Source organism: Rhyacophila brunnea, unplaced genomic scaffold (assembly GCF_057557595.1).
Source record: "Rhyacophila brunnea isolate RB1 unplaced genomic scaffold, BYU_Rbru_1.0 scaffold_88, whole genome shotgun sequence".
NCBI lineage: Eukaryota > Metazoa > Arthropoda > Insecta > Trichoptera > Rhyacophilidae > Rhyacophila > Rhyacophila brunnea.
Window position 1 is genome coordinate 1,146,842 of NW_028233359.1, and position 22,606 is coordinate 1,169,447.

Below are 22,606 nucleotides of genomic sequence, written 5' to 3' on the forward strand. Positions count from 1 at the left end.
TAAGAATCGAACCTGCGTGTCTTGGGTATCGCGCACTGTGCATTACCACTATCCTATGACTGCCATGCTTAATTACGACAAATTTTAACTATTGGCCTTTTTAATACCTGTTCATAAGCGCTCTCCAAACAGAAAAAATCCATAAACACAAAAATGTATCAGCTGATATGTTTGTTGAGATACGTTTTAGATTATGTCCTTACTCATAATACGGAGATACGCTTTTGTGTTACAGATAGAACCGATTATAGTGAACAATTCTGAATACTCAACTAAAAACTCATTGTTTGTAGATATGTTTTTGTGTTAATCACACATCGATTTATTTGTTCCAATTGAATTATCATCAATTATTTAGACATGACACCCACGGTGGCCGCGAGGCTTTAGCGTTGGTTAAGAATCAAAACTGCATCTTGGGTGTCGCGCACTGTGCATTACCACTATCCTACGACTGCCATGCTTAATTACGACAAAGTTTAGCTATTGGCCTTTGTAATACTCATAAGCGTTATCCAAAGCTGAAAAAATCTTAAACACAAAAATGTCGATCTTCAGCCATGAGTGTACGACCAAGAAGCAGAGCAAAGCATAGTCTTTGCCGCGTTAAACCGGCTCTCACGTAAAAACTTGTCCGCCTGCAACGTGTCAAATACGTCATTGTTATTCACAAAACACACGTTGCCAAATGGAGCTCCGCATATTGGTGGAATGCGACTTTTTAATTTGAAAAAAAATCTATTGTTGCATTAGACAAGTTGCATGCTTGGGCTGCAAGTCATACCAACACCAATGAATTGGTCAGTCCTTTGCCGACGAGCAGGCCACATACGGCTGTCCATGTGAGAAGCATAGATTTTCCGAATTCGGTATAGGAACGCATACGAATAGAAGAAGATAGAATAGAAGAAGAGGAAGATGGTTGTACTTATTCAGAAACTTTCGCGGGTGTGCGCACAACAACTGACAAAAGTTTCATCGCTATCGGATGAATGGTATAGGAACGCATACGAATAGAAGAAGAAAAAGAAGCATGTTCTTACTAATTCAGAAACCTTCGCTGGTGTGCGCACAATAACTCACCAAAGTTTCATCGCAATCGGACGAATGGTATAGGAACGCATACGGGACAGACAGACAGACAAATAAACAAACACTCATTTTTTTTATATAGATATTACATTCTAATAAAACCAGTTTAAATATAAAAGTTGTTTATATAAAGTTGATCCCGACGTTCTATGACAGTACCTACACAATACATAATAACAACGTGAACTCTATTGGCATTGTAATAACGGTGAAATTTATATCTCTGTCATATAGTAAGTATATACCATTACGGTTTTATCTGCCCTACGCTTCTGCCGATAGGCACAAAAAACTGACACAGGACCGCGCTCCTGCGAGAAGAAGAAAACTGAGCTGATCTACCATACTCTCGTGCTCGTTCCTCTTCGGGTTTATTCGGGATAATGTAGAGCAACATATAAAGGCCTTCCTCTCACGTGGATACTCAAAAAAGACGAGACTGAAACTCCAGTATTCAGCTAATGTATTTCAATGGCGGCAAGACTGGAATCTCTCAGTTTCAAAATCTCCGCAACTGAAACCGAGGAGACGCGACATGTACCTAGTCTCCCAGTAGACAGTCACCATTGCCGACATTCAAAAGATGGCGGTGCAGTTACCCATAAATCAGTGGTACCAACATCAATAGATTCTATGAAAAATCATATTTTCTTACCAAAATTGGTACCACTGAACTGAAATACACAAGCAATAACAAGTCAAAATGTAAAGATGAGATTTGGGGGAAAGAATTTAGAGATGGGCAAACCGATTTTTAATTTAAAATATGTGGCAGATGTTGAGAAATACTCCTGCCTGTATAATTGCAGGCTGCCACAATATTCCCGTGAAGATATTACGGAAAAATCTTAGGATGAAGTAGGAAAGACAATGAATGGGTTTGACAGTTTGGCATTGTGTGCGAAGCATGTCACTGGGCAGTTTATGAATTCCATCAGCAACTAGTTTGTCGGATTTTAGTTTCTGCGTGAGAGGATTGCCTTAGTCTAGCGTGAACAATTATTACTAAAATAAAATAATAATTGCTCTCGAATTTAATGTTGGAGGGTAATTGATTAAACAAAGTTTGAAAACCTTTCTAAATAGTTTGTAAAATATGGAAACATGTTAATATACCTACTCCATACTGGTGTTTTGCAGTAGGTAGTATTTGACAGATTCTTAAAAAAACTAACCTCAAACTTGTAACCTGAATCATCAGCATTCTCTTGCTTTATGGTGGAGGCGTCCGGGACGTTTGGGTTCATAATTATTGGTACTTCAAACCAAGACTGCACTTCCTCATCAGGATCGCGCTTGATAATAGTATCCATGCTTCAATATTTGGGCTTTGGTCTGCGTATATTAATTTATGGCCAGGCTCAGTGCCGGAAAGGAAAATGAAAAATGAAGCGTCCTCATTGGTGTTGCCATAATCGAGAAAATAATATTTTGTGAAACAAAGTATACATCAGTTACTTATAATTAGATAATTTTAAAGAGTTTAGTAGGTACAATCATTAATATAGATTAAAAAAATCAAAGCAGCTCTTGTTCAAATCAATTGAATGATTCACCATATAAAATAATTAAAAAATAAGTACCTACCTACCTACCTAGTCTAAAGCTGGTAATTAATGGTAGGTACCTACCTAATTCATTATTATTATCAGAAAATAGAGTTCGACAGACATACGAAGTTCGAGCCCCCGTTCCCCTATCGACCCATCCTTCACAGTTTTAATAATAATAAAATTTATTCTAGGTATATTATTATATTAGTTTTATTCACAACCCTGACCAAAGTTTATCAATAAAAAGTGAATGAAAACGAAGATAAATCAGAACCACAACTTCGCCTATTACAAAATATACATCTTGTATACCTATACATCGACGTGCCCTAGAAAAACCATGATAAGTCTGAAAATAGCGTTTTAAGTTTTATTAGCTTTTTATAATATCATATTTTTTGTGCATGTCCTGTAAAAATTTCAGGTCTCTAGCATAAAAATTGACAAAGTTAGGTTTTCGACAATGGTGCTCTATATCTACATATCGCATCGACCAAATTTGTGTTCACATAAATATCCGAGGAGTATAGTCATATATCAATAAAACAAGTGTACTGCGTTTTATTTTACGAGTAAGAAGGTTGTTATACTTGCAATAACAGTCTTTAACGGAGATCCTAATATACGGCATGGTTTATATTGACGTATCACATTAGTTTTGAAATATATATTGGTTTATCTTCGGAAAATATTGGAATTTGCAGTAGGTAAATGCAGTTTTAGTTAAAAAGCTACTCACTAGTCACTAGTACTAGTGTTTTATTATCAAAATATTATATTATTGAATATAAAACAAACAAAATAGAAAAGAATTATTTTGTACTAATATAGGTAGGTACTTTTACTATACTAGGACACAGTAATAATGTTTAAATATTGATTATTCATTATATTGATTCATCAGCCAATTTCAATCCACCGCAAAATAAAGACCTCCACAAGCTTTCTTCGACTATTTTCGGTTAATTACTATTCTACTTAGATACCCAAAAAACAATGTTGTAGGTAATGTTTAAGTTTGAAATTGTTATATTATTTGATATTAAACAAATATCCAATAGAAAACGATATGGATATATCATTATAATAATTCACTGTTTCAATTATTTAGATGAGTAAAAAAAGTATGTACTTAATTATAAATAAACTTAATTTAAATAAATACCCAGCAGAAAACGACATATTTTAATTAAATATTATTACCTATCACTAGAAAACAAATTGTTTTGCAATTAAAAATGTACCCACCTAAAATATCCGATTATGTCCGATCATAATGAGGCCCCCCACAGATTGGAGAACAGGTTTTGTTTTTACGAGAAATGGATGTCAGCCACTTGCTCAACCTATTAGGTACGTACTCTGACTCCGACCACGAATTGAAAAACAATTTGTATCTATTTTTCAGACCCATGATTCAAACTCGGAACCCACGATGTTATAGGCAGATGCTTATACCTATAATATTATGTTTTAACTTCAAAAAATTATTTTATTTTCGGTATAGTATGACACATTTTGATTAAATTAGTCTTGTACATCGATAATAACAACTAGGCAGTATTTTCATGTTTAAATTACAAAATATTTTATTATTTAAAAGGAGGGACTTATCTAGCTAGCAAATACAAGAGAGTTTATTTTATTATTCTCTTAGTAAAATTCTTACTAATTACGGAATAATATTTATGACTTAAGAAAGTGAAAAAATCATTTTTATTACTCTTTCAAATGGTGAGAATTTCCGAAAGGCTTACTAATTGATTTGTACACATTGGGACCAACTTAAGCTCATTGTAAAACTTAAATACGTCCGACGTGTTAATTTTATGTTTGCAATAATATAAAAGGGTATATATTATTATTACTTTGTACATTGAATGTTTCTCGAAAACGAGCTCTGTGGATTATAAATTATTATTACATGTCGGTCACCTAAAAGAAAAGATTAGCCGGGTTTTTTGAAAACTTATTTTATCTATTATTTTCAATAGAATTTTGCCGAAAAACGTGTATAATAGTCAGTTTATGAATCATTTATTGTTGTCTAGAATTTAGATAAATAATATTTATGAGATGGGATTAACATATTGTGGTATCCCCGGTAGGTATAATATCAAACAAAATATCAATTGGTTTTGAAAAATCTAGTACCTACTCTCATATATACTTACCTCGTATTAATTTATTGAATATGATTGTTTTAAAATATGAAAACTAGCATAAATAGTAATTACTATTTTTTATCTAAGTTAAATCGGTCGGAGTTATATAGATCGATCAAAATAGTAAGTTAAATAAAGTGCTATGAATGATAATTGATATTAAACTATGTTTTTTTGAGAAAGTATTTAATAAAACTCTACGTAATTGATTAGATTAGATAACAATATAATGTATCATTTAAAGAAAATACTAGTTAAAAGCCAACCGTTTAGAAAAATGCAGATTCGTACCACGATTATTTAAATTTTAAACTAAATATTACAATGTTGGGGAGGTACATATTTATTTTATCTTTCCAAATAAATTATTGCAATCATGACACCTCGTATTAATTAACATAACTGAGTTCAATTAAGACGTACTTATACTGATGTTTCATGATTTATGTTGACAATTAAATATAATTCAACTATGTTTACTAATCGATAATTAAACTCATATCAACAATAAACATTAGAAAAACAAAACGAAAGTTAATATGATCACTGTATCAGTATTTATAAGCTTTTAATTACAATTTTACAAGATCAATTACAGAAAGATATTATGTTGCAAAAATTGAATTGAAAAAAGTGAATAGAAGGTAGGTACTGAAAAGGTTATCACATCACACATCACTCTTGCTACAGCAGAACTACATAATGTTGTATCAATGTTATTTTAGATAGGTAATTACCTAATCGTGATTATAGAATGTGTATGTAATACAAGCCTAGTATAAATTTTATATGAATTTAACTTCTGCTGATGAACATTTTATTAATTTGATAACTAAAGTGAATTCAGCTGTCTTTAAATAATAATTATTAGGTTATAAATAACACTTTCCTTAAGTTTATTAGTATTAAAATTTTTGAAACTAATAAACCTACTTAAATATATTTTTTCCTACATTTCGATGCTTTGGTAGGTACATTTGTGCCAAATTGTTATGTATAATATTATATTCCACTAGTTATTTAATATTTTTGTATTTTTGTATTGAACAATAATAATTATGTGTGTTCTAAAGTGATAATTACTAATTTAATTCACTCAGTATATCCTTTATGTAAACCATTAACGAACTTATAATGATTTATTTAATGAAATATATTATCTCTCTGGTTTCGATAATTGTACTGAATATTAATTAAATTAAAATTGTTCTAGCGATATACATGACCATTAACATTACATTGTTTTTTTCTATCTATTCTATATTTTTAATGAAAAATTTGTTACGAAGTAGGTATAAAAAATAGATATTTTATTGATGTTGTAGTAAGTAGTGTTATGTACTAATTTCCTCATAACTTCTTTATTATTCCATTATAAACATTTTTCCTGAATGTTTATTATTTCGTAATGTACATATTCTGATTATTTATAAAAATATCAATAATAATTTGCAAAAAAACATAAAAAGTCATACTTAAATACATTTAAATTATAAAAACTCCGTATAAAAATATATATATATCAATATGTCCCTATATCCCTTGTTAAGATTTTATAGACACGCTGTACTATTTCGAGTTAAATATTCCGCAATGTCAATTTTTCCGTAAAAGAGCGTTATAACTATAGTTGTAATTAATAAAATCGTATGGAGTAAGAAAAATGCGACGTAAAATAAGGTTTCTATCTCAGAATATGAATGTGTTATGCGGAGTCAGTAATCTATTTCGTCCGCGCAAAAGCATGTTGAATCGAGTCAAAATATAAAGTGCGTAATATTAATCCAAATAAAAACGATTTTTGGACATTATCTCAGCTGTAATTAATGAATCACCATTAAATTTTGATAGGAATATAGACCATAAAATGGTCTATCTGATTTACTTAAATAAGATAAGAAAAAACTTACTCATTTTATATGATGAATTTAATAGCGTAAATATTTTAGTTTTTTCGCTCTCCTGAACATTTATGATTTTAGACTTATCATGGTTTTTCCTGGGGCCGTCGACATCTTGCTATATTGAACCGTATAAACACAATAATGACATTGGTTTCTATTGAACATATATAATTTAGAAAAATACTTTCTGAGAGAGTATATATTATAACCAATAGAAAAAATCTTTTTTGAAAAAAAGTAAGCCACCCCGGCCGGGAATCAAACCCTGCATCTCCCGGGTATACGCCCCATCCGTCGCATTTAACCAATATGCTACGGCGTGACATACTAATTACGACAAATTTTAACTATTGTTCAATTATAATACCTACTCATCAGCGCTCTTCCAAATCAAGCTTCTTTGGCAATCGATTTTTGTTTCTTAAATCAAAGTAGGTAACTATTTACTATTACTTCGATTACTAACCGACGTCGTGGAATTTGTTTCTATTATTTTGAACACAATGATAATATTGACTTTAACGGTTTTTGTCAATTATTTAGTGGAAGCCAGCGGCGAATAAAATGAAAATAGCCGAGCCGATTACTGGATTATTTGTTGGATTATCTTAGGATAGCTTTAGGTTATCATTCTTGAATAATTATACAGCATTTTGAAGTAGGTACTCAGTAATGTAAATTGCCGGTGTTCCCGCCTGCCTTCCAGTAAACTGACATGTACGTTTTTTTCTGTTATAGGTACACGTCAAGGTACCTAAGTTATGTTAAGTTCACCAAACGTCGCTTACCCCGGTTTCAGACGGGACACCGGTGTCGCGCTCGTATATAATAAGGAGGTCTTTGTATTCGAATAAAGGGGACTTTGTATTATGTTTATGAACGCCCAGAGCTAATGAGTCAACGCATAATTTCGCGATATAAATTAAAACATTAAACTGGCTGCAATCATAAAAACATGTGTATCGGCGGTTTGAGAATGAAGCGGCCGACGGAAAAGTGTACCGTACACGCTTTGACTCATTAACTCGGGGCGTAATAACATAATACAAATACCCTTTTATTCGAATACAAAGACCTCCTTATTATATACGAGCGCGACACCGGTGTCCCGTCTGAAACAGGAATTAGTGTCTTTGAATGATCAAAAATTAATAAGTAATTTCTTTGCTATAGTATTATACCTACCTATATAATGTGTAATTTTTTACGTCACTCGTATGAAATTAATAACGCAATGATTCATTGAATAATTAGCTACTAAATGCAAAAACGAGCTAATTTTTATAATATTACGCAGAAGCATAATATAAAACCTAGGTCAGGGATGGCGAACCTTTTTACGTACGCGTGCCAAAATTTCCCAAATAATATTTTTCGACCGTCTGACGTGCCAAGCATTTTTTTGGTGATTTTTTTTTTAGTTTTCTAAAGAAATAGTATTTAAGAGTTCTATTAAAAAGGTTTCAAAATTACAATTGAGTTATAAATATTTTGTCTTTCAGCGTATCTCTACCCGAAAGCATATTTTTGATGCTTTGTATATTTTTTCCCTTGTTTAAAGCGTCCCCCAAACCAAAGCGAATATTCGCAGCGAATTCGCAACGCCCTCGCTGTCGCTGTCGCTACCGCTTGGATTTGATGCGAATTTCGCGTTTGGCCCCACACCAAAGCGTCAGTGACGCAGCCATAAACTAAATAATTTTATTTACGCGCCAGATTTAAAATTGTAAATAATATTAATATTTTACGCCAAATGTTCTATAATTTTTATGAATTAAATATGAAAAATATACGTACACTATAGCGCTTTCAGAATTGCTACAACTTTTACCCACTTTGCGTAAAGTGTATTTTAATTATCTGAAACAAGGTGGCAGCATTGGATGCAGCCATAGACGAAATACATATACGAATGTCAAAGTGACAGTTGTGTGTTGACAAAATGTACACGTCTTCTGAATGCTTATTACACGCTGAAGATATAATGAGATGGCGTGCGACAAATTACATCGACATTTAATATAACCTTACTTTATGACAGGGCAAGATTGCCATGGCTCATAGGTAAGATAGATTTACTCAGTTTCATAACTGCACATATTATAAATAAGCATTTACCATGAAGGGTTAACAGGATTTGAAGGTAATATGCTATTGAAATAACATGTCTCCGTTATTTGAATTGTAGGTTTTGACTATTTTGCGTTTCTACGCAGAGGGAGCGTACCAAAAACGGGTAGGCCAAGTCTTCTGCGCAATGAGCCAGGCATCAGTAAGCAGATGCATAGGAAACGTGTCCGATGCTACTCGTATAATAGCAGTGCTTAGTAATACTTACATACAGTCGCCATACAGCGCTGACAGTCTTTAGTGTTGTGTTGATACCCTCTGATCAATTTATACAATATTACAATGTACATGTCATGTAACTAGAGTAACTGCGCATAGACACAAGTAAATTACCTACTCAATAAGAATTTAACGGGAATATTATTTTGTGTCGGTAAAAATATTTTTTAATTTCAGACTTCAAGAAAGGGCAGGTTTCCCGAAAATCATTGGGTGCATTAACTGCACCCATGTGCAAATATACCCGTCATACTTGGAGACTTTCAAAAATGAGCGCAGGAAATTTTCTGTAAATGTAAAATTCGTAATAAAATCTATGTTGTTTCTGATACATTCATATTCATTACGTATAATATCATAACATGACATTTATTTTTATGCAGGTATCTGACATGGACATTCTGGCAGTGAGTGCCAGATTTCCTTTGAGTGTTTATGACCAATTCATATTTAATGGATCGTTGGTAAAAACTGAAATGAAACATCTACAGAACGACAAGAATTGGGAATTTTGTTCTATTAGGGAAGTATGTTAAACTTTACTTTACTATGGCAGTACCAGTAACAAATATTTTTGTTTGGTTTATATTCATCCGTATTTTGTATAGGTACTTCAAAGGAATCAAAATTTTGCATAAAACAGTTTTTTAATTATTTAAATCCTGATTTCTAATATTTTTACAACTTTCAGTCGAAAACATATTCAAATTAACAGACTGTGTATATTGAAATCATTCTAGTGCCACCATAGGCCAGCCAGACTCACTACACGGCTGCCCGCTGTTTGACCAGGGATGTGATTGAGTGTTTTTGGATAATGGACCACACCAGATCGCATAGCTACAGCAACAAGTGCAAGACCAACCGTGGCTATACATACAGTATACATGTATATATTAAATATAATTTATGTATATTTATTTATGGCTTATACACCGAAACAAAATATGTCACTTAACTGTACTTGAATATTTTTGCAGGATCATTCAATAAAAAATACTTGGTTTAGGTTAAGAAAGTTTTAATAATCATTTTTGCACAGAATACAAGAAAAATATTTATATAATTATTAGAATTACAATGAGCTTTAAAAGTAACACGATATTGTAATAAAATGGACAAATATGAAAAAAAATAACAATAAATTGTACATAGATAGGTAGACAGGGTTCAGATGATTCTGGCAGTGCAGGCGACTCATTTAGGTGTCAGTATTGTTACTTTCAAATGACAATAACACCGTTCCAATGTGATTCGGTCGTGCCAGAAGACTCTGTCCTTCCTCTATTTAGTAACCGGGCGTTTTACAACTTTAAATGAAAATTAAGTGGGTATATAGATAGTATATTTTTTCTAGTATAATATTATTTAATTAGGTGACTTTTTATTTCTTTATTACTTGAAATGGTGTTTACATGGTAGATGGATTATAATGGTTTTGAAATATAGTTATTTTTGTTAATTCTACTTTAACTGAGTCATTTACCTTGACAGCTGTTTCGGCACATAAACTCATTTTCGGAACATTCAACAATAATTTGTGATTATAAAAGAGCTACAGGTCACGTAGCAAATTAAATACGCTTAGTTAAATAATAAATACGTACCAAATATTTTACAAAATACACCACATACATCCATCGAATATGGTAAATAAAATACAGATTCAAGTATCAAACAATTCTTGGATAAATAGATGTTTATGTAAGTATATGTTTTTTTAAATACTTACATGATACTGTGTTGTATAACATTTAAATTTATATTTTTGATTTTGATTTACATACTTAAATGTACCTACATAAATTTGTAATGTACAATAGGTACTTAATTACATTTTTAACATTAGGAAATTACCATTATTCGATTCTATCCACCTGCCATGTCTATAATCACCCCAACGCTGGATAGAAAGAGACATCACACAAAATTGGCTGTTTGATAATAAATGGTAGTTGAAAAATATTTTAGGGTATGATTATGTCCATAGAAACAGGTTTTAAGTCATTCATGTTTGTCCCAATAATGTGTAGCAGAAAAATAAAAATTTTAAAAAGGGTCTTTTCAGTATTCACCCCATTCTACGGCAAACATTTTTCTTAATAAAAATAGGTACATCAATAGAGGAATCATAAAATGGACCTTGGCCCTCGCCCACGCCTTATTCATCCTTGTATATTATATTATCACACTTAATGTTTTGGAAAATTCATTAACATTGTGCACAAATGCCACTTTTGTTGATTGACACTTCACTTAGTTGATCTCTTTGTTCACGTGAAGTACAATAAAAGTATGTAGCAGCGAAGAACTAGAGACCGAAAATAGTGGAAGGAGCTAGAAGAGGCTTTCATCTAGCAGTGGAATGACCCCGACTGATGTTTATGATGAAATATTATTTTATTCCTGTTAATGCCGGGGGTTTCATTTTTAATTTCTTCTGGTGCTTTGTACCTACGTTGAAAGGTTGAAGATCTTTGCTAAAATTAAATTCATCACAAAGCATTAGTATATCTCCAACATCATTCAGGTAGGTATCCATGATGATAATATAATATTATGTACTTAGAGGAGGTACCTGACCTTTATATTTACATGCACATAAAATTATTAATCTTATTGCCTAATGCAGACCAAGATATACCTACCTACATAATATTACATGAACAGAAGTTTAAGAACATCTCAATTAAGTTTAAAATGTTTGTAGGTATGAAAATTAATGTGAAACAGAAAACATTGGTTATGTTAGGTAGGTACATGGAACATGTAGATATTATCTTGGTTCGCGGTCGGCACTGGGCAAAACCAGTTTATTAGCTCAATATACCTATACATAATGAAGGAAATATATACCTAGTAGGTATATAGGTACATAATATCGTTTTTGTGATTGAGGTCTCTTGAGATCAAAAAACAAACACAACCTAGGTATGTCCTACTGTAAATAACCCGATAGTAAGTAGTATGTAAGGTTTTTGGTCTAAAACCTTACAAAATACCACAATGGCGACATGGAGTACCTACTTATCTACCTATATGTAGGTATATTATATCTTTAGCTACAATAGAAATGCTATGCTGCATAATGTTAGATGCAAAAAAACAATCTTAAAGACTACCTATCTAACCTAAAAAAATATTATCAACGAATATAAAATGGGTATTTACGTGACCGATACCGAATATGATTGAAGTAGGTATTGTAAATGATACCTAATTGTAACATTATTGATATGACTGCTCGAAAGTCGAAACCAAAACGTCAAACGATCGCAATAAGTAAGAACTGTCAGTGCATTAACAATCAAAGTTATAAAGTTTCTGTTATTAAAGGCTGTGCATGACGCAAATTAATAATTTGTATTTTTTAAATATCGGGACCTTAGATTAAAGTTATTTATTTATAATAGCGTATTCATCCTGTCAAAAAACTTTACATACTTTGGTTAGACAAAGATACCTACATAATATTATTATGACGACCTTCATACCATTTTCAACAATTTCCCTGCCAATTTCATCCCATATCTTATCTTTCTTTCTTATGTTTTGTAGTCACTGTCAGAGAAATCATAAAGGATTGGATATTTCCGGACCAACTCGATCAGCTGCTCAATGTTTTCGCCATTTTGATTTTACTAATTCCCTTGGCGAAATTGTCCGCCGCGAATAAATTCGCTGTCGACAGAGTTCCCGAAAATCGCAGCGAATATTCGCTGCAAATTCGCACTCAAGACGCAAGGCGGTCGCGCAAGCGTGCTCTGTCCCGTAAGCCAATACGAGCTTGATTGGCGAATAATTCGCTGCGAATATTCGCCGCGAATATTCGCTTTGGTTTGGGGGAGGCTTAAAATTACTCAAAGAGATCGGTGGAAGCATTTAAACCACTCTTCTTTCATATTATATTCTCTATCATTGAGTGGTTTTCCATTTTTAGAGATTATGTTGGAAGTAAAAATAACAAGCAGTTATTATATTATTTGAGTGACTGCCGATAATTAATTTCATAAGGTTTGTTGATTGTATATTTTTATTTTTAATTCCCTGATCCTAACGACAATCGTATATTTACATTAAAAGTAATGTATATCCTTTTAAATGATTTGCCTGCAATTTTTTATACAATGCGATTTGTCATTATTTATGGATGAAATGCGTCGTTTCCGTTTCCTCATGGGTACCTAAACATAATATGAAAAACCGAAGAAAATACGCATGGCTATATCGTTATTATTTTGTAGTAAGTTTTATATTATATAAGTAAGTACTTAAGTATAATTATATTTATTTGTAAAACTTTTTTATAAAAAAAACATTTTTAAATATATAAAATAGTAATATTTCGTTTCTCTCCAAAGTGAAACATTCGCGTGCCATAGGTTTGCCATCCCTGACCTAGGCGAATTTCAGGATCACGATCAGCAAATCCAGACGTTTGATTTTTGTGGGACTTCCCGAAAAGCAAAAATTGATTGTCCCGTGCGGAATAGCTAAATTATTCACGATTATTCAACAAAAATACAAATAATACGTTTAGGTTAAGACATAGGTTCCTATTCAATTTATTCCCGGAAAAAGACACTAAAAATATTTTCAAGCAAATTTTATTTATTTTAAGCACAAGTAGGTACCAACCATAGATTAAATAATAAGAATAGCTTGATATCAAAGTGGGACAAGCACCACGTCCCACTAAATTAATGTTTTGATTGATTATGGTAGTTCAAGTGGTGCTCTTTTCAAAAAATCCGCCAAAAGTATCAAAAACGCTAGTTTTCATTATAGATTGAGTTTAATGTTTGTAGTTTATATGAAAAACGGACACTTTATGCCCATGTTTGTGAGTCTCCTGTATTTTTTTGTAAATGGCTTATGTGCCACTAAATTCGTGTTTTGATTGATTATGTTAGTGCAAGTGGTGCACTTTTAAAAAAATCCATCAAAAATATCAAAAAAGGAAGTTTTCATTATAGATTATTGAGTTTAATATTGGTAGTTTATATGAAAAACTGACACTTAACACCCATGTTTGTGTCTACTGTAAATTTTTGAAAATGGCTTATATCCCACTTTGATACCAAGCTTTTCAAAGTTCCCAACATTTATTGCTATACCGAACGTGTATTGTCTTAGACGAACTAAATTTAAAATGGTGAGATGCAAGAAGCAGAATGATTATGAGGTGTCTGGAAACAAAAACGGCAGTTTTTAAAAATTAATAAAAACAAAAATGGAATTTCTGAGAGTGGGTGTTGGTGAAAGAAAAATAGGATCGCCCATCGGGTTAGTTTCGCTCTTTGGTCTTTCGCTTGTTGGAGCCAAGTAAGCCTCTTATTGTCGGTTACCAGGGTGAACTCTCATCATTCTAGGCAGACCCTGTGACGTTTATTATCCCAGATGATCTCGAGGGCCTCCTGTTCATTGCTGTGGTACCGTAAAACCCCCTAATTTCGCCAAGTGTCCCTAACTTCACCTAAATCAATTAAACACTAAAAACTCATGTTTTTACTATCGTACCACTTTCAGCCACTAAGGCGATTTTAAAGATAATATATGTCCTGTCACCACGTCGCTATAGGATTTGTTTCTTGAATATCCATTTATGTCGAAATCGACATTTTAATGCAGTTCAATTTCTTTTATGGATCTCTACCGAAATCATTAATAAAAACAATATATTTTTATCTAGGAACAGAGATATAACGCCATGTTAAGTTACAATTACTCCGTGGTGTTCTCCCGAATGTCCAACTATTCGTACCTGAATATCCAAGTTAATTTCGGTCGAAATATATCTCTGGCTGAGTGTTTATTTCCCGAATATGACTTTAGCCAATCAAACCGCGCTCACGCCGTGCATCTCGCTCCCACATTCACGCTGTCTAGCTCAAAACAATCACGCCCACTTTCATATTTTTCGGCCGTCTGGAGACTTCTTTCAAATTTCGTCTTATTGATATTGTTTTTAACGTTACTATTGTTTTAATAGTGAATTCATCAAATCTGAAGAGATCATTTATAGCTGATACATCACCAGTTCGTCCTGAACTTACAGTAGAGTTGTGGAAGTGAGTATTTTAACCTAAATAACTGCATTTTGTTTTGATAAATGACACAAAATCCCAACGGTTATATGAATTCTACAGTATGACCCGGCAGCTACTATGATGTAAAAAATAATTATTATTTCAAATTATTATTAATCAAACATTGTTTGTCTTTATTATACTTTTAATCTAGGTATTTCTATGAAAATAAAGGGCGATGCTATTATTTATTTTTAAATGCCCTGATAGTTAATTTAATTTAATATATATGTTAGTAACTACTTAGGATATTGGTACCTACCTAATATTATTAGCAGCCAATGGTAATTAATTTATACATGCTATTATTTTGTGTTGTTATTCCTTAAAATAGAAAATATTATATAATATTTATTTGGTGGTTTGTAATAAGTTTAATTGTCAATTATAGAAATATATAGATATAATAATATACAGATATATATAAATAGATTTTTTTTTTTTTTTGGAAAAAGCATTAATATAAAATTGTTAGCAAGTACGAGTAAGTACCTACCATCATAAAATATTGGAGAAATGACCGTGACGGCGGTTATTAATTGAAGTAGTACCGTATAATATATTTTCTCAGAAGTGATTAAAAAAAAATTATGTAAGTATGTTCAATTATTGGAATGGTACATTCTTAAATCTTGTGAATTATTCGTTCAATAAAAAAATATTTAATTAAGTACTTAAAAACTATTTTATTACTTAATCCGAAAAAAACCGAAAAAGCGATTGCCGCATGTTATTATTACATACGAACTTGGGTAATTACGATCATTAAGTATTTAAATAGTAGATGTAATTATTAACAATTATCATGTAAATAAATATAACATTTGAGGCGCGTACTTTTTGACCACTCAGTAATCTGTGGGCCGTGCAGCAATGCGCGGCGGTCTTAAATCCCGAACGTCCAAGTTTTGTCCCGAATATCCATTATTCTGAGAGAGCGCTAAAAATTTCCCGTATATCCACAGTGAGTACTTGTAAATAAAACGTATTTTCTGTGCATTTAATGATTTATACCAGTATATTATTCTTGGAATCTATTCTTAGATAATGTTGCAATCTTACAGTATAGAAAGAATGATTGATACATCTACTGATATTAAAATATACGACAATGAAATTTGTTTTTCGTCTCCTGTAAAATTGACATTTGGTCTATTCGGGAAACAAATCCTATAGCGACGACCAGACAATTTTCAAACCGCCATTATTTTCACCGTGTTTGTGTTAGTGCCGTTTTTTGGAGTCCGGTTTGAAGAGATTTTTTCGGAATACCTCTGAACTTTTGCTGATTTCCACGAATCTTGTAGAGGTAGGTTCTTTATATTTTTAACATAATATAGTGATATAGCCTGCTTGCCAAATGTAACGTGCGATTTCCGATATTTATAATAAAACATCAATTCTTTGAGTATGCAATGTCAGGCTATGTTTTGTGAACTACTTGTTCCTACACTTCCTCTGGCTTTAGGGTTGTCACAAAGTTTTTTTATTTTTATGCTTTTTAGACTAAAAACTATTCATCACTTTGAATCACCAGTTAACAATTTTTCTCATATTTCCATTATTAAAAAAATACTATGTACCTAAATCAATACAAAAAAATGATACTATAATGCTTTGGGTTTTGACAGCCCTAGCGTAAATTGGTAGGTTGTATGAAACTGTCATTGAAGTGATTCCTATCTTCGCCAACGTAGATATTTCTTTAAAATATGTCAAATTGTCTAGCATAAGACCTGAATTTGCTTAAGGTCAATTATTAATAAATTTCTCGAGTATCCAAAGACAATATTTTTTTAGTGGACCTACTAAAACACATTGGGCGAAGTTAGGGAATCGTGCCGTAACTTCTTCTATATAAAAAAATAGTGATTTATTGTATTATTTAGTATGAAAAGGGTATTATTTCAATAAAAATTAAAATTAACACTATCATTGTGCACTACATAAGATCTATACGACTACATATTGGTGGATATTTTGGTGGTAAAAGGACTTTCTGTTAAAAAAAAGGGCGAAGTTAGGTTGCGTTTTACTGCCGATAGGCAACCGCTGGCGTATAAAATGTTGTGTCGATCGCCGTCGTCCCTATCTTGGAAGAGAACAGCCCCCATTCCGTATTCGCTGGCGTCCGTCTGTAGGGAGAATCGTCGGCCTAAGTCGAGGCGGGCTAGTTGTAGGGGTTTCCGCAGATCTCCTTTTATGCTTTGCATAGAGGCTGTCGCGGCTTCCGTTTACCGGAACTTCTGTGATGTTGTGATGTGATTTGCAGCATTCGGAACGCTGTTTTGGATGCGGAAAGGCTCTAAAGTAACAAACTGATTCACACGGACGTGATTGCTGATCAGCAACTTATTAACCATCAATTACTTGAAATTTGAACTACGTATAACATCCTCGGTAGCAGTTATAATTACGTAGTTTCAGCTTGTAGGTAGTACATCTTATCCGCATCAATGGATACATGCAACAGCAACAAATATCATTGATCAATGTCCAGTGCCTAATGATCTACATTGACCGTAACGCGAGTGCCGGCTTAATTTTTTATTAAATAAAGTTTGATGATTTCACCAGCATGTGAACCGCAAAAAGCAGTGCATTTATTTTGATGTAATAGGGTCTGTAGGGTCTCACCTAGATTGGACTCCATATACGCCAATTTTGTCTATTAACCAATCCGTTTAGTCAAAGATTATTTTGAGAATTTGGAATCGGTTCTCGATCGTTACTCTATTCATGGTTGCCTGTCTAAATACTGTTCATAAATGTCAAAAAGTATGCGCAGTATCACAGCTCGGTCTGACAGTTAACCCTTTCGTAAGTTCTATCTAAGCAAAAAAAATAGTTGTCAAATCACAACAAACAGAAAGGTAAATGACATTTAATGCAAATCGCACCAAGTAGTCATGAAACTAGCAATATTTCTCCTGACATAAAATTTGAAGTCTCCCATGTGCTTTGTTATAAATTATTAATATTATAAAAACAAATACCATCTTTAATGAGTGTAGTCTTGTGCTGTGGTTAAAGATTCATCTCTAAAGTAAGATAGTCTCGGTCAAAGAGATTAGAGATCTCTTTGGTCTCGGTTCACTTCTCCTTGAATGCAGCGTATATTTTTAGTGTGGATAAGTGATTGGACTCCTTACCCTAATCTGTTGCAGACTAGACAAATAAAAGTTAATGGAATTTTGTGTTCAAATAACTCTTTATCGTTAAACAACCAATACTTTATAGACAAAAGCGAAGTGTACCGCAAAAGTAGGCAAGCCAAACGTTATAATTTATTAAATTTGCACATTAATAATAGTGATAATATTTTTAATAATCATGTTCCATATTCACGATATATTGAAACCAACCGTAAAGGTTTCTACTGGGAATTATTTTCTCCCATCCGGAATAGTACCTGTCGTTAATAATTTATTAAATCATGTGGAATTCTGATGTATGGAATATTAAAATACTGTCAATGATCGAGGTTGCTTGATGAATTTTGAATATAATTTTCTAGCTTTGCCTTTCAGCATGGCAGGCACTGTGCACACTCTCCAACGACACACTAGAACAGAACATGATACAATTATTGTTCTTTAAGATGATGTATATATACATATAAGTGCATTGTTTTGACCCACTTCTTCTTTCCGTAACAATATTTCACTCTTACTTCGCTTTTTAATAATGTCTGAAAGTGCTGAAAAACAAAAGCGTCAAAAAAATAAATTGAATATTATAACTCATAATTATTGATAATATTGATATCGATTATTACGATTTTTCTAGATTTCTACCAAGGGATTTTTCACGAGGCATCACGATACAGATGAGAGTCAAATATTCTCAGACGATGGCATCCAGGAGAGAACGATACAGTATTCATAAGTGACGATAGATGAGAATAGCATTAAACAAGAAATCTTAGAACGAGGTGCTCCGAAGGAAATTCGACTTATTCTTAGAAGAGTAAACCATTTCTCACGTAATTTGATTTGCTGCATTTGTAACGCAGTTTTCGGATGCGGAAATGCTCTAAAAACTCACAAAATGGTGCACATGGACGTGATTCCTGATCAAAATCAAAGCATAGTAGTCTCGCAACAAAGTAATGTTAAAGTACATAAACAGACAATTAATGGTAAAAAACCTTATAGATGCAAACTATGTTCATATAGATGTACGATATCTAGTAATCTTAAAAGACATAAAATGACACATACTGATGAAAAACCTTATAAATGTAATGTATGTTCATATACTAGATGCTCGCGAATTAGTAGTCTCAAAGAACATATATGTTCAATATTCGACGCACTCAGAAAACAAGGAATCCCTGGGTGCTATATAAATATTTTCAATAATATATACAGTAGCGCAACAGCATCTGTCAATCTCCATAAACCATCACGCAGATTTCCTATCAGCAAAGGAGTCCGACAAGGTGATATAATCTCACCTAAATTATTTACAGCTACCCTTGAAGACTTATTTAGGCAACATGACTGGAATGACAAAGGGATCCCATAAATGGAAAATACCTGAGTCATCTGCGCTTTGCCGATGACATAGTAAATTTCTTGCAAGACTCAGAAGACCTCCAAAGCAGAATGCAGGAACTCGCTGAAGTAAGCAACAAAGTAGGATTGAAAATAAATGTAACAAAGACGAAAGTCATGTTCAACTGCTTTGCAGGCCAAAAAGAGATCCTCATCAATGGCACTCAGCTCGAGCAGGTGAAAAGCTACATCTATCTGGGACAACAAGATGTTGTCATTGCCATTTCGCGTCAGAGCGAAGAATACGCATTCCCTTTATTTGCTCGGTATGCTGGTTGCTGGTCAACGTCTGTTATTTAAGACTTTGGAGTGAACAAATAAATACCTCGGAATGGTTTAAACGGCGATTTTCATTTGTCTTATACTTTTACTATTTATTACATTTTTTATCAATTTCTCGGAACGCGCGATGTATATTATGTTTACAATTAATTGCAATCTCTGGAAGCCTAAACTTTTTCGCTTTTGATCTCGCTATCAGCGAGAAGCGCTACAAGCGACTCCCATCACAAATACAGCGTTGCATTTTTTTGCGTTCTGACAAACAACGTTACCGGATTTTTTTTTCTCGTTATCGACCATTACTATGAGTCATCTCAGAAATGGTTCCGGCCTCTCCAGGCCTCCAGAGAAGTGTGACATTATATCTTCTTTTAAAATCGGAGACTCTCTTTTTGAATAAATTATTAACGTAGAAGTATCTTTCCAGCAGGTATATTCTTAACGGTCATCACTTTAGTACGTTTCCATTATTTTCATCGTCCAAATTAATACGGAAGGCATTCCATACATTAAACTGTTATCGGCGGCTATCTCCAATTCGTAATACGGCGAAAATTTAGGTTTGTCGACATGCCAGTCAAGTTCGGATATGTTCGTGCTTCTTGTGAAGAGCGAACCTAAGCTGATGAAGCCGAATCAGCTGTGTTTAGTCGGTAACTCGGTAATGAGTCAGAATTGACGTTTTTACACCTTTTGATTGTAATAGGTACCTATTTGTATTGTTTATAATAATTATAATGATCTATTCAACTACCTATTCATTCTACTTAAACAATTCATATTTTTTTTGTAATATTTTGTTATTGTGACCCTTGACTTTATAGGTACCTAGTGACACCTACCTGTCATCAACAGGATTTTCTTGGTGTTTTTAAATATTAAATAAACCATTACCCTGATCTCTATAAACGATTAAATAAAACACTTGATCTGATTCCCTGCTCAACTACGTAAATGTTTTATCCTTCGCCCTTCTTAAAGTCCTTCGCCCGGTGTGTAAAAGTAACACGAATGAACACATGAACAAAGATCTAAAAAAATGTAAGAATACGCGAGATGACGAATGCAAATCAATAATCTCAAAACGTAACGGGTTTATTTTATATAAAATAGGTATATAAGAAATAAAATGTTTAGTCATATTAGTTTTAAAAAAGCAATTCATTACTTAATATGAACGAAGTAACTAATAAAGTATGTAAGGGATGGACCGATCGTGCTGCGTGGTTGAGATGTATGCCTTGAGGAAATTAGCATTAAGAAAATACTGTAATTTATAAGTATAATACGCCATGTTTAGCATAATTACCGAAGAAAATAATTGTAATAAATAATAACTTCATTTTATAAATTCAGTGTTCAGATGGCAAAACCTGATATATGCACTTTTGTTAATTGTGCAGGAGAGCTTTTTTAAATTTTGAGATTGTTTGAAACTTTCTGGTGAATTTGTCTTTTGAAAATAATATAATGTAATGATCTATTCAAAATGAGTTTAAGATATATAATAAGTATTTCAAAGTTTTGATTCTCCACGTTTGGTATAAAAAAGATTTTCCAAGTTATCATGTTTTGCCATCTTATGTTCCAATATGTTGTAATTATATGGTAAGATAATCTAACATGATATGTGAGGTAATTAGTTAATAAAACTTCAAAAAATAGCTTATAAATATATATGTATAATGCTTGACACTAATTAATAAAAACATTACATAGGTTCGTATTGATAGACATTGGCATCAAATATTTTCAGAGGGTTGCAAAAATAATTTGTGTGTGTCATTTTATGGTTTTTAAGATTACTTAGTAACGAACAGCAATATGGGCACACCTTGCATTTATCTTGTTTTTCACCGGTGTGTGTCATTTCATGGTTTTTAAGATTGTCCAGTTTCGAGCATCTATATGGGCATACCTTGCATTTATGACGTTTTTCACCGGTGTGTGTCATTTCATGGTTTTTAAGATTGTCCAGTTTCGAGCATCTATATGGGCATACCTTGCATTTATGAGGTTATTCACCTGTGTGTGTCATTTCATGGATTTTAAGATAACTCAGTTGCGTACATCTATATGAGCATACTGTCACATAAAAAGACTGAAGGTTCTCCTACAGAATGTTAATAAGATAAATACTTACCTACATACGAGACTGATACCTACTCATATGTAAAGAATGTTGTTAAATGAGGGTTAATGACTTTACCTAGTGTCGGACTTATAATTCTGGTGCTGCCCGTGCCGAACTCGCTCTCACGTCCACCTGCCTTTGCCACCTTCCGGTGTAGAGCATGAGATTCTCTTTATCAAAGGGAGTGGATCCTGCCGCTATTCAGAGCAGCTAAACCCACGCCGGGAAGCATCTCCCATGGCGTGGATTCCCAGACTCACATAGAGTTAGGAGTTAGGCTTGCATGTTTCATCCAACCTTTAAGGTACCTCCGTCCAACAGGGTGGACGCCAGCAAGCTTTTCTTTGGGAGGGAAACAGCTGCAAAAGACCATGTGTTTGGTGGGAATCTAGGTTGATAATTGAAAGAAGAATATAGTTAGATCGCTGTGACGCGGAAACATTTAATGCAAGAGATTGGTCCAGCGATGATATGCATAA

At 33.0% G+C, this 22,606-nt stretch overlaps 1 protein-coding gene across 4 annotated transcripts; it reads left to right on the forward strand.

Annotated features, from left to right (window-relative positions):
- The first annotated feature begins 8,633 nt into the window (after positions 1 to 8,633).
- Positions 8,634 to 10,863, forward strand: LOC147063758 (uncharacterized). Of its 4 annotated transcripts, none has more exons than XR_015072038.1 (4): positions 8,634 to 8,857; positions 9,241 to 9,352; positions 9,447 to 9,590; positions 9,804 to 10,862. XR_015072038.1 is itself a non-coding variant. In XM_085959352.1 (4 exons), exons 1-4 carry the CDS (start codon positions 8,768 to 8,770, stop codon positions 9,849 to 9,851), a joined length of 321 nt encoding a protein of 106 aa, XP_085815478.1. In that variant the 5' UTR covers positions 8,634 to 8,767; the 3' UTR covers positions 9,852 to 10,863. The 4 variants fall into 4 exon arrangements, 2 of the variants coding, with proteins under 2 accessions (XP_085815478.1, XP_085815479.1); XM_085959352.1 differs by having other exon boundaries at positions 8,634 to 8,778; positions 9,241 to 9,358; positions 9,804 to 10,863; XM_085959353.1 differs by having other exon boundaries at positions 8,634 to 8,778; positions 9,804 to 10,858.
- Positions 10,864 to 22,606: the final 11,743 nt, after the last annotated feature.